A 12,862-nucleotide genomic window follows, 5' to 3' on the forward strand; every position below is an offset into this window, starting at 1 on the left:
AAGGTATGAATAAGGTCAGCAGCAACAGTACACTTTATAGTTCCCTTAGAGAAATATGTCCTCTGCATTTGACTCATTCTTCAAAGCCACTGGGGGGTAGTGGGAGCAGCAACCATCTCCAGATCTTACATATCAAGGCACTGCTTAATGGTACATTTCTGTGTGCTTTACATTAATTCCTGTGAGCCTTTGTGTTTACTGTCTAAACTACAGTATACTGTCTATTATTCGGTGTCTTGAATCTATAGTAGCCTTGCCCCAGTGTAACCCCCACCCCCAAGGAAACAAGGTAAAAGATATGAAGCCATGTTGAGGAAAGAGGTTAATGCAAGAGCAAATCAATTACACAAAAAATGCCCTCCAAAAACGACAAATTAAATACAGTGCTAACTAAATTATATCTTTCTTGACACATTTCGAGATATCACCAAATAGCTCCTCTGTGCTGTATCGGAGGGTTTACGGGTCCAGGCTATGTTCTTTACTATCTCACATTTTTTGTGAACACAGGCCGGACTCAATTATTGTTTCAAAGTGAGAGGAGGGAAAGGGGCGGGTGCCTAAGAGATGGACAAGTTGCAATTTAGACAGAAAACCCAAACTACTGCGGGCTGAGAGTTCATTATAGTGTAACTGTATACACTAGATACATTTCAAACATTACATACATTAAAAAATATATATTCCTATTTATATCATCATATTTTCATTTCTACTTTGCCATTATTGAATTGCCAGCACAATATAAATATACATAATATATACATAGTGGCACATACAGTACAGTGACTCAGGAGCTAAACACGCACAAATACTATTAAATTCAGCAGTGGACCGGCTTCTGATGCAGTAACTGGTGTGAGGGAGCCAAGTCACTGATCCATATCAGGGAGGGAGGCCAGTGAGGAGGCAAAGAAAACACAGTCAAAATGGCTCCTGGAACTGCAGTGTTTTCTCTAGAATTTTCTTTAGCTGATCATATTTTAGATTTACATATATGAAGAGAAACAGGTAGAGTCTCTAAATCTCTATCTCTAACTTAACTGTACAAAACATCAAATTAAATTAGAAATGTCCATATGGGTCATCATTGTTTATACTATTCTTTCATACATTACTTTTGCACTTTCCCCTGCCTCTCCCGGTGATATTCCAGTGGTTCTCAAATTGTGGTAGTACTCAAACACCTCTCAAATATTTGGTTAAAGGTTTAAAGGTGCCATTTTATAATGTTACCTCATCAAAAACATACCTGGTGTTGTGCTTTGTTTCATTCACATGTGTTTAAGTTATCCTTTATTATTAGTCTGTCTACATCTTCACAGCTCAAAATGCTCTGTTCCACCTTGTGATGTCTTGAAACAATCTTTACCTTTTGTTCAGTAGAGATTGGAAATCCTAGGACTCATCCAAATGATTCTATTGAAGGTGTATGTTGTTTAAAAACACAGTGGAGCACTTCCTGTATTATCACATGACATTACAAGGTGGAAGAGTGTGTTTTCTTTATGAGAAAGGATCAGCACCTAAATATGCAGGATTTGTGTGTTAAATAAGTGTGACTGAAACACATAGAACAGAAAATAGTGTAATATGGGCCGTTTAATGTAGTTTTAATTTTATCCCCATTTCTGTAGCCTTTGGGTTAGGCCTTGGTTATAACTACTATATAAAGTATACAATTTTAGACTTGGTTTAGTGCTAGTTTAGACCTGGTTTAGATTTGGTGTTACCAAAGACTAGATATTTTGGTGGTTCTTGGTGTGAAAAGTTTGAGAACAACTCACAAATTCATTTGGCACATGTTTTATATCAGATATCCTTCCTGATGAAAGTACATCCAAGCTTTAGACATAATGAAACTGAACCTTGGCATGTGACATTTGGGTTAGGTTGTTTACGTCATTTTAGGTAATCTGATAAATGAGGTCATTCTTAAAGTCAATATGAATCACATTATTATCTAATTTCTGACATAATTTCGCCTCAGCAACTTTTTATTAATGAAATGTCAGAGGGTCTATTGTCTATGTTCCTCTGTACTGAAACACAATAGGAGGAGACAGGATGAGAGCTGAGGGGACTTCCTACACTCTTTAGGAAATCAACAGAGCTGGTTTGTAGCATGGATATTTACCAGGGTGTGTAATATCAAAAGCACAGTATAGAAATGAACTGTAGACTTTAGAGCTCAAAGGTAAATAAGACAGAAGAGTGTGGGAAAGAGATGTCCCCTTTTCTACTGGTGGACACATGATCACCATGCTCCTCTGGTGTGTTGTAATCTAAACCAGGCAATAACAACAAAGCAAGAGCCAGCACTTCTCCTAAACAAAGGTTTTTCCAGCATACAGCTTCACTCCCTCCTGTTTTAGCTATTGGTGCGCTGTTTACAAAGCATATAAAACCAGTACTAATTGAGCAAATTTACATAACAGGTAAGATCACTTGGTTATATTAAGATCATGTAAACCACCCAGACAAACAAGTTAATTCAAATGTTAATTCTGAGTTTTGTTAATAGCGAGACTACTGAAATATTTAGCAGATGAAACTAATGTGTTTACATAAAATACACATTGTTGCCTGAAAAAGTGATAAACCTCTTTTTCGTCTCCCATAAACCCTAGCCTACAGCCTTTGACCTCTGCAGATTGTTGACAGAAACCACTTTCCCCCCAGCACCCTCATGACAACACTACACAAATAGCCCATTAGAGGCATTTGAGTTATAAATTAAAGAAGAGTCCATTTCCTGGTATTATTGTTTACTTGGCAACAAGCTTGTTATATCAAAGCAATGTTATTTTCACAAAGCTTAGTAAATGTAGTCCTTTCAGCCTCTAGTATATAGCTGTGATATATTTGTATTAATATATTTAAAATCATTATCTGGATTTACTTATATTGTCTATTGGCCATGAATCTCCAGTACAGGCCAATATTTTGTTTTGGTTGATCTTCTACCTAAAATACACACAAAGCCTTATTTACACTCTTACACTTTAATAATAAGAAAAAACTGCACAATATGTGACTACACAATTCTTATGGGTTTGTGGTAAAAAAAAAAAAGGGCTGTGGGTAAGTTTGTAGTAAATTTAAATGGGATAATTTGAGGAAAATATAAAAAATCTGCCCTACATATCAGCTAAAAAATATCAGCAGAGCTTATCAGTTATTGGTTGGTCTAGTTTGTAAACAATCGGTATCAGCATCGACTATGGAAAAACCCATATCAGTCGATCTCTATATTCTAATATTTCTGTATTTTATTTTTACTTGTACATATATATTTAAAAAATTATGCCTTATTTGACACCAGTCTGTACTTATTTTTTATTTATTATTACCATTTTTACTTTTGCTCTTTGATACTATATGATACTGTCATTTTTGAGCTACTGTATCCAAATCATTTCCTTTGTAGTTCAATAAAGTTTGTCTAAGTCTAAGTCTAGTAAATAAAGTTAAGAATAAATATTTTTGGAAATATGGACAATTAGCGATGAATCAGTGAACTGGACATCCTGTTTATTCCATTCTGTGTGCTCATGCAGAGGCTGTGGACGCCCAGAACAACAGCCCATATTCACTGGGAATGTGGGGAATGCAGGTACATGAATGCCTCAATAACTCACGGTGCCGGCCTTTTAACTAAGGGCCCTGTTTAAGACATGAAGGTGAATAGGAGAAGACAAGGGACAGTCCACAATGTTACAAGAGCTGCAGAAGTTGAAAAAACAGAACAGAAAAACAAAACCAAAAGTCAAGGAAGAAAGTTAACAAAGATATACTCTGGCTGAGTGTCATGTTGTCATGTGTCTTCAGGGAAATGTTGTGGGGAATTTGGTTTAAATTTTTTTTATAAAAATCAATAAAGTGGACATTACCTTAGATCTATGTTTCAAATAATTCAAAACATATTCTGAGTCTTCTCTGGCATAAAGTGGGTCTTCTGAATATGTTAAGAGGGGCACAAAGGCCACGGGGACCAGCCCTATTTGAAACAACATAGAACCACAGAGAGCACATTGTACTGCAGAAAGAAACTGGCTAGCTAGATAAATCTAACTGGAAATCTATCTTCTTTACACAGATCAGCACCAACAACTGTTGGAAGAACTGAAACAAGCCAAAGTAGTGATAAATTATGAAAATGTTCATTGGACAAATGGAAACAGGAGCATCCAGATAAGTAAAAAGGGTTAATTAGAAATTGATTTCAATTAAGCACTAAGGGCAGAATTTCCATTACACATAGTCTGAAAAGCCAATGATGTATAGATCAGTCTCTTTTAAATATAGGCCTCTGTCCTTTTCTTCAAATTTCCATAACCTGCTGGAAGCAAAAAGTCATTTCTAATTTTCCCATGGCTCAGCCCTAGTAAAGTAAATCACATTAAACATTTTGGTGTTGTGTCTGCCACATCTGTTCTGTCATGGTCTTGACCTTTGCTTTCTCAGATGTACAAGTGGTGAAGAAGCATGCTCTAAAACTGCCCATAAACTGCAGCCTGAGGCCAGAGAGAGCCAGGTGGACAGACTAGTGCCGAGCTCCCATTGCATAGGGCCTTAAAACCAAGTTAAATGTGCACACTTAGCTCCCATAATCTCCTGCTTCCTGACACACAGGGTGGGTGGCCAGTTGCAACATTGCTCCAATGTATGTGATGTTACCTTCTTAGTAAGCAGGGGTATGCATGAGAAAGGAAGGGGCAGACATTTAATAGGTCCATAAATAAAGGCGAGCATTAAACAAATAATTGTTTGAATTGATAGGGTCTAATACACACAGGGCACAGCTTGGCAGCATTAGTTCCAGCTGAGTGGCACATATCAGACAGTACTGCTTTCTTTAGGCTACATTCATCAAGGAGGACTCATGTCAGACATGGCTGGGGTCCCCTTTGTTAACACGTCTGATTCGGCTAACCTCTTCATTACCTCTGTTCCCATCAAATAGGCACAATGTCAGACATCAGGCTAAAATAATTTCAGACATTTTTGTTGAGACAGATATTCACAGATTCATGGATATTGTGAAAATGTAATGATAGCACTGCAATACATTTGCAATATCTACAGAGACCCACAAATACATGATGAAACTTAATGCAACAGATTTTTTTTTTTTTTTTTCAGAAAAACATGCTGTTGACTTTGAAATGTATATACTATTAAAATGTTGGTAAAATCATTAGAGTGGCTGAGAACAGTGGCAGACTGCCAGTTCAAAGGGAATTTTCCCTTCAGAGTTCTCATGTGGCCTCAGAGTAGAACAGACCGCAGGAATCCAGTGCTGGATTGGCGGCACAAGGCTCTTTGAAAAAGGATCCAGGGGCAGATGAAGGATAGAGGTGCACCATTGAAAGTGCCACTTACTATATCATATTTTATGTTAAAGGACACAAACTGTATAAGGTACAGTCAAGTGTTCTGTTGCGCTCATGTTCAACTTTGATTTGAAGCTCTAAATTTCAAAAGCTAAATAATATTTACAGTAGATAAAGGAGTCAAAGGAGCTATAACTACAAGGATGTAGATGGTACCGACATATAATTTCATAAACAGTCTTCTATTTGCAAATGCATGTGAGGTCTGGGCGCATCCATATTATAGTAATGACATGCTTTGCAACAGTGTGCAGGATCACTAGGAAGGGAACCACGGCATCAATGCAATTTCCTCAATAAACTGACAGTGAAGAATGCCAAGCACCCATTGCCACCCCAAAATACATTTAAATCTGTGTGTAAAGCTGAGGCCTTTTTTCACATGCAGCTAGGCAGACCTGTCCAAAGGATTTTATTATAAAAATTCATAGTCTTGGGGTCTCACCTCTCTATTGCAGTGGACCATCTACATATAGTGGTCTTATTGAAGGCATTAGTGTATAATGTCACCCACGACATCATGATACTACCACTCCAGTGGGACGTCTGGAGCAGAGTCCCACCGATCCAAGCAGACAGATTTGTTTCCTTTGTCGAGCCCTTATGGAACCAGGAAGTACAGCTATCCAGAGAAGGGGAAATTACGTATGTCTAAATATCCATTTATGGAACATATTTCATTTGTTGTTACAAGGCCAGAAAAATCCTTACCAACCTTGATGGCAGATTTAACAAAGAAGGGGGCTGAAGTTTGCGTCATCTCCACTCATGCTCTTGCCAGAGTCTGAGGTTTGATAGTTTTCATGTACCTCATTAAAAGAGTCCACATCTATGGTGAAGTAAGAAGTTCAAAATAAACTTGCATCTTTCCCACAGAATAAATGAAATCAGCGGAAATTATGGTACAGGGTTATGTGAGGTTGAAGCTTCCCTCTTGGTAGAAATCTTTTGCTGTGCATGACAGAGCATAATAACAGGGATTACATTTGGTGTGCTGCTGTTACTGTCTCCATCCACGACACAGTTTATAAAAAATATACAAGTTGTTCTTTCATGGGAAAATCATTTAGAAATGGTTTACTCATTAGTCATATGGAAAAACCTTCAAATCAAGTGAGAATACTGTCTTTTTTATAACCACCCACTCATTCAAGCCATGACTATTGTGGGTGAAGAAAAAGACACAAGTTAGGCCATTACAGCAGGCACAGTATTGTAGTACAGTGTATAATTGTCATAATGGTGGTGGCTTAGCGCAGCAGTCAACAAGCTGTCTGAAAGGCCACTCACTGGGCTGCCTTCTTCATGAGGAGAGCTTTACTTTGGATCATCCTGGCAAACAGCAAGTCATGGACTCATGCCAAAAACATGGAGGGTCCCACAGTAATGAAGAATAGGGCACACTGTCTAACACAGCAGAGAGGCAGAGAGGACCAGGGACACTTGGTGTTTGATACTGTAATTAAGACCTTAAGCAGATTAAAATGTATGGGTGTGGTTATGTTGAATTTGGAAAATAAGCACCTTTGTGACATAGACAGACATGTCATGATCATGAATGCATTGGCATACAACTTCTCCATACAATTCAGATCTGAATATTGAGAACAAGGATTTTATGGTTTGTCTAAATTTGATATTGACCAAAATAACCTAATTTTGGTCAAATAATCTTGAGGAAAATGAAATTTAATGAATTAAGCCAATAAACAGAAAAGACTGGTACAAAAATGTGTCATATAATGAAAATGTCCAATCCAGGGGTTTCCAAAGTGTAGGTCAGGAGCTACTAGTAGCTCTCCACCCCCTTCCAAGTAGCTCACCAAGGGATTTCAGAATTATACCATTGTGCTGAATAACAAAAATGTCTTAATTACATGTCTATTACCATTGTAAATTTTGAATTTTGAAGTCCAACTTTGTGCACAAATAAATGGAAAATTGCATCTAACTGTACCCCAAAGCTTGCCCTCTTTCTTATTATCGTCTCATTTTCTTGCAACCGCTAAAATGAGTAGCTCTCTGGCATTTTCGTTTTGTAAAGGTAGCTCATCAGAGGAAAAAGGTTGGAGACCCTTGGTCCAAGCAGTACCAAAGTATGTTTATAAGAGTCGTAACTTGAAGGCAGCACTTCCAAACGTAAAAACAATACCAAAATATTTGAAATAAAAGAGCGAACATCTTATGACCCAGGCTAACATGTCTTACAGTACTGTGGTATTTTTAATTAGGGCAGTTCCTTGTTGTGGTGATCCCTTCTGAAATGACACTTCAGGAGATTTTGTGAGAGTAAAAGTGGGTGTTGACTGAGCTCATTATTACAAAGCGCTTAGACAGCTCAGCCCCTGATGTGAGAGTCACAGACAGAGGAAAGGGAGGGGGCATTGTGTATGGTGTGGGAGTTTTGGGGGAATTCAGAAAATGCAGTCTTCAAAACGAGACCAATAAATTTAAACAGGAATGCTTCTGAAAAAATAGATCACCAACTGTAGTCTATATTCTTGGCATTTTAAAGCACACCGCCTGATGTTGGTGCCTGTGTAACCAAAGCTTTTCATCTCTCAACACCCCCGCCCCAAGATTTAGCACGCTGCGTTTAACGTTTGCCACTTGAGCCAAACGCTGAGTTGCCTGACTTCTGAGAGACAAAAGAACCACAGAAGAGAAAAGAGGGGGGCAGCGGGAGAATGAGGGGCGGGACGGCTCTGCTCTATCCATTTGTAACATCGGCTACTCGTAATGGACCATAAACACAGACAAGCATCACATAAAACTGAAAAAGTCACATGCTGTCATAATTGATTCTGGACCAACCAGGCCTAGAAAGATATTGAAACACAATTAAGATTTAGTCTCCAAAACCACAGCTCTGAGCTTGTCGTATCAACTTACCAGAACGATTGCAAATTTCTCCTCCAGCTCTGTGGGATCAGGCATAGGCACCTTCAAAGGCATAATATGATGCTTCATTTCTGACTGACCGTCAACACTTTCTATATTTCCCATTTTGTTCAATTAGTTATCCAATAGTTACGGTGAAGCGCTTCTTTTTCTGTGCGTCTTTTCTTCTCATGCGTAACGCACAAGCGTCCAAGCACCAGATTCAACAGATGGTTCCGAACAATATAATATTCCACGGCGAGAAACAAAGTCTTGTGTTTGTGTCCCAAAATGCCATTTATATCACACGCTTTGGGTTCACAGTGTTTCCACTGTATCTTCCATCCAAAGTTTGTCTAAAAACTCACAATAAAAGTCCATATCCACTGTCTCCAATGAAGTTCTTCTGCTTTTCCTGGCCAATCCATCACTTTCCAATGAAAGATGAAATAAAATACCGACCAAAATTAATTTACCCGCTGCTCAACTTTCTTGGCTTCAGCGTGTTTCCATTCATTATTGGTGTGTGATCCTGATTAGACTTTTTTGCTGGTGCCTCCACTCAAGGGGCAGGGCCCCCTCTACCTCCCGCCCTTTTCCGGGGGAGTAGCCTCTCCTATTGGCTGAGAGCCCTGCCAATTTTCTACAATCTCCTACATAAAAAAACACATCTGCAGGAATAGAGCCCACATGCAGCTGCACGAGTTAACCTGACTTTGTGGCACTATAGCCCCACCTGGTGTTCAGAATTACGCAAACCATGAAATAAATATTTGACTCAAGTGCAAATTTTAATCAGCAGAATCAGCAGAATCGTCATATGCAACATCGCAAAACAGCACGTTTTCTATTTGTGAAGCATTTTGCTTCTTTTCACAATCACATTTTCAGTAGAGCCAAGCATATTTTCATGCTTTGTGTGAGGTCAAAGGTACAGCCTAAATAACTGTAAGCATAGTACAAGCAATAAGCAGCATGGCAATGGCAGTGGCATTTACATCTAGGCTACGGTAATCTTTAAGAAAGCACAGTGATTTGCATTTCTGTCTTCACTAGTCTCTATACGGGTCTGAGTTAAATACATAATTTATAAAAGTGTAATTTCATAAATCTCTGTTTAAAACATATAAAATTTCATCTGAAACAAAATAATCCAATACTGACAATCTGTGCACAGTTTCATAATACTTAAGGCAAACATACAAACACACAAGTCTTTAATTTGCAGTTAAAAAGGAATAAAAAGAGCTAAAACAAAAATAATCATTCATTTGGTCATTTTCCCCTATCCACAACAGTAACTCACACACAGACTATTGTGATATATGCGGTTACACATACTGTCTGGTGCAATTGCATCATGGTTTCCTTTTTCTACATATCTTTTCAGCTAAATTTGACTGAAGAACGCTGGTTAAGATGAACATGTCACAGTTAATGCTTCATGGGTGATAAACATTTCTGTTCTTAAATACAGTTGGACCTTTTGTTGAAAAGGTTTTCATCTTTTCTTCAGTGAAGGTGGTGATTTCTATTTAAGCTGAACACTCACAAATCACAGACAACTGAAGCAACACTAAATGTTGTATAGCTGAAGATTAAGCAGGCATAATTTCTTCTAATTGGCTTCTGCCACCAGGTCATACCTGAAAATGAAACATAGCATGCAAATGAAATGTTTGTACATCCAAAACAAAAACTTAAGAGAAGAACAAAATACCATTGGGTCACACTAGTCTTGAGGTCAATTTGGTCCATATCCAGCTGCATCTGAGTGGGCAAATAATGATAAGAATCAAATATTAATTACAACAGTCCCAATGATTTTACTTGTAGTTTAGTACCTTGCCGATGAGCTCCCTCTCTCTGCTGATAAAGGAGACATTGTGCTTCACAGAAAGGTCCAGTTTTCTCTGGGCAGACTCCTCCAGTGAGAAATCAAAGTCAAATCTACAAAGAACAGAGGCAGAGGTGAGGAGGTCATGTCTGCAGATTAATATGAGTGCCCGTCCAGTACCTCTCATTGAACTCAGGGTTCAGGTCTCTCTTCTTTGTGGCAGTTCGTCTTTTAGTTGTAGCTTTTTTATCAGGTAGAAGCACGAAGGAAACATAAGGATCTGCTCCATCCTTAGAGCAGGGTGCCAGGGCCCTGTCAATACAATTTAAACAGAACACATATATGAGTAGGTTACTCTTCATAGTATCCCGTGAAATAATAATAATACAGTAATGATATGACCCAGAACCTGCAAGCATGTATAGTGATGAAAAGCCTGCTCTCCTCTATGGAGTATCCAATAGTAAGCTTCACTTGTCCAGCAACACCACCACCATTTTCTCCAGCACTAAAACATGTGTTATTTAACCCATAATGTGTTCAGTTCATTACACTAAATAACAGCATCAAATTCGTCTCTAGTGACGGCAGAGTGACTCACATTGAAAGACCGCCTCTGTGTTTGAGGTCAAGATGGGAAGGGTCCCATTTGGGTATAACTTCATCAATGATGACATCACCTTCCACCTTACGACACAATGCCAGCTGAGTGTCAAGGATCTATAATTCATCACAAAGAGAAACAGAAGTAAATGTTTTAATATTAATGTCATAATATAGCCATAATATATTACACAATTGCAAACAGTGTGTACCTTAAGTGTAAACCTCAGTAGTATTTGGCTTTCTGGCAGAGCTCCATCCAGACTGAACCAACGATCAAGAAGTAACCCAGGCTCAGAGAGGACCTGTCTGAGCGGGAGTGTGACTGAGCCAAGACCCTGGCCCCAGCTGTGCGAGAGCTGAGCATAAACACATACAAACAGTTTTGTTTTCACATATTTATTCCATATTAGGACTATATCAGAGGCTTACAATCAAACACAATGGACACATACTGCTGACATTACATGAGAAGCTAGGAAAAACTTAGATAGACTTACCTTCACAGTGAGGATTTCATCTCGGGGGTCCCGCACTAGGAAATGAAAAGCTTCATCCCATCGTGGAGAGGTTGAGCGCTCAAAAATCTGGACAGCAAACAATAGGTCATTTTTCACAGTAATTGGTTTTGACGCGCCTCCTCTGTTGGCACTCCTACCTTTGTCTTGTAAGATACATTTTTAAGGATAACCTCGGCCCCAGCTTTTGGCTCCTTCCCATTTTTCTTTAGCTGGAACACAGTAATTCAATCATGTAAAACATGCCTTAAATCACTGGAGAAGTCATGCAAGAAGGTCATGAAGTTGTACAAGCAATCAGCCCAAAGTGTGTCTGAAACTACAATGTCACTGCTTTTGTGAGTAAAGAAAACTCATTAACATAAACAACACATAAATCCCAGAGGATTCATAGACATGATCTCACCGGCAGACCGTGAGCCCGCTCCACATAGACAAACAGGAGAGCGGACGATGGCACAGCCTTGTTCTGATACGACTGCTGTGACTGATACTGCAGGACCTATATAGCAATGACAGGATGAATAATGTTGATTTATAATTTTTTTAACATTTGTCTTATAATTGAGACATTGTTACCTGACAATGTAACTAATAGATACAATACAATAACAATACTAACCGGTTCCAGTCTGAATAAGTCTGTAACTCGGGGTAACCACTCAAGTACAAGGTGCACACGTCCAGACTTCACATCATTTAGAGTGTACCACTGTGACAAAAGAGAAATTAGATTAGATTAAATGAAATTACAAATGCAATATAAAAGCCATTCAAATGAATATATGTTCTACTTTGACTTACCGTGTCAATACATTGCACGCTTATGATATCTCGTAGGCTTAGTTTAAACCTGTAAAGGAGAACATTATTAAAAAAAAAAAAAAAGTTAGAATGGCTTATTAATGCTTGGAAATCTAAAATATTACAAGAGAAAAGCCTTGGACATCCTATGTGCACAGCCACCTAAACTAGTGTTATATTACCACAAAATCTGATGTATACATTGTTTTAGTATACCTTCCTAGAAAGTCATCCTGGTCAATGTCCTTGTCAAATAACTCAAACTGAATCTCCTGACCAGGCAGTTGAGTCAATATCACCTACAGTAAAACATAATGAAAATACTGACTGCAGTGTCATAAATATAAGTATATATGTATCATGTATCAATAAAAAGTGTTGATACCTCATAGAGCTCATTCCAAATGGGGTTGAGGTTTTCTTTGATGGTGTGGCTTCTGAAAGTGATACCGGCCACACGGATCTTCACATATGGGTCACTCTTTCCCTTCACCATGCCCCCCATGAAGTTGTCCTTGGCAATGAGGTTCTGTGCCTCCAACAAATGAATCCGCAGCACTCCCTGTAAGCACAAAACTGAGACATTACCATGTGCTTCATTGACTTTGACCACTCTCAGATTTGGCATTAAAATGTCCTAACTGAATGGAGCCCTGTTTTAGTGCACCCTGAATAGAACAATCCACTTGGGATACATACATAATTCACACGATTACCAGAACTATTTTTGATGAAAAGATAAAAGCATGACGGTATGCATGACTATGAAATAGAAAGAAGATGTATACCTCTGTTCCAAAGTCTGAATCAGGCGTGGCATGCTG

At 38.5% G+C, this 12,862-nt stretch overlaps 2 protein-coding genes across 7 annotated transcripts in view; both read right to left on the reverse strand.

Moving 5' to 3' along the window:
- The window catches only part of fmnl3 (formin-like 3), a 28,144-nt gene extending 19,326 nt beyond the window's left edge, over positions 1 to 8,818 (reverse strand). For 3 of the 6 annotated variants that reach the window (XR_008633664.1, XR_008633663.1, XM_020930089.2), the window contains exon 1: positions 8,289 to 8,818. Coding sequence is in view for 3 of the 6 variants with exons in the window: in XM_020930089.2 (XP_020785748.1) it covers positions 8,289 to 8,402 (114 nt within the window). In the remaining 3 variants the exon portion in view is untranslated. The remainder of the gene's footprint in view (positions 1 to 8,288) is intronic. The other 3 variants (XR_008633665.1, XM_055165780.1, XM_020930090.2) reach the window with 1 other exon arrangement.
- A 230-nt stretch (positions 8,819 to 9,048) lies between these two features.
- LOC129412345 (extended synaptotagmin-1-like) overlaps positions 9,049 to 12,862 on the reverse strand; it is a 4,712-nt gene continuing 898 nt past the window's right edge. The window contains exons 2-16 of the mRNA XM_055165909.1: positions 12,827 to 12,859; positions 12,424 to 12,600; positions 12,255 to 12,337; positions 12,039 to 12,087; positions 11,857 to 11,946; positions 11,641 to 11,736; positions 11,375 to 11,446; positions 11,217 to 11,303; positions 10,929 to 11,075; positions 10,715 to 10,833; positions 10,523 to 10,621; positions 10,294 to 10,425; positions 10,121 to 10,226; positions 9,997 to 10,046; positions 9,049 to 9,922 (exon numbers count right to left, since the gene is read on the reverse strand). Of these exons, the coding sequence (XP_055021884.1) occupies positions 9,895 to 9,922; positions 9,997 to 10,046; positions 10,121 to 10,226; positions 10,294 to 10,425; positions 10,523 to 10,621; positions 10,715 to 10,833; positions 10,929 to 11,075; positions 11,217 to 11,303; positions 11,375 to 11,446; positions 11,641 to 11,736; positions 11,857 to 11,946; positions 12,039 to 12,087; positions 12,255 to 12,337; positions 12,424 to 12,600; positions 12,827 to 12,859 (1,368 nt within the window). The 3' untranslated portion in view covers positions 9,049 to 9,894. The remainder of the gene's footprint in view (positions 9,923 to 9,996; positions 10,047 to 10,120; positions 10,227 to 10,293; positions 10,426 to 10,522; positions 10,622 to 10,714; positions 10,834 to 10,928; positions 11,076 to 11,216; positions 11,304 to 11,374; positions 11,447 to 11,640; positions 11,737 to 11,856; positions 11,947 to 12,038; positions 12,088 to 12,254; positions 12,338 to 12,423; positions 12,601 to 12,826; positions 12,860 to 12,862) is intronic.

Source organism: Boleophthalmus pectinirostris, unplaced genomic scaffold (genome assembly GCF_026225935.1).
Source record: "Boleophthalmus pectinirostris isolate CB_2022bp ecotype Guang Dong unplaced genomic scaffold, ASM2622593v1 HiC_scaffold_8, whole genome shotgun sequence".
NCBI classification, from domain to species: domain Eukaryota; kingdom Metazoa; phylum Chordata; class Actinopteri; order Gobiiformes; family Gobiidae; genus Boleophthalmus; species Boleophthalmus pectinirostris.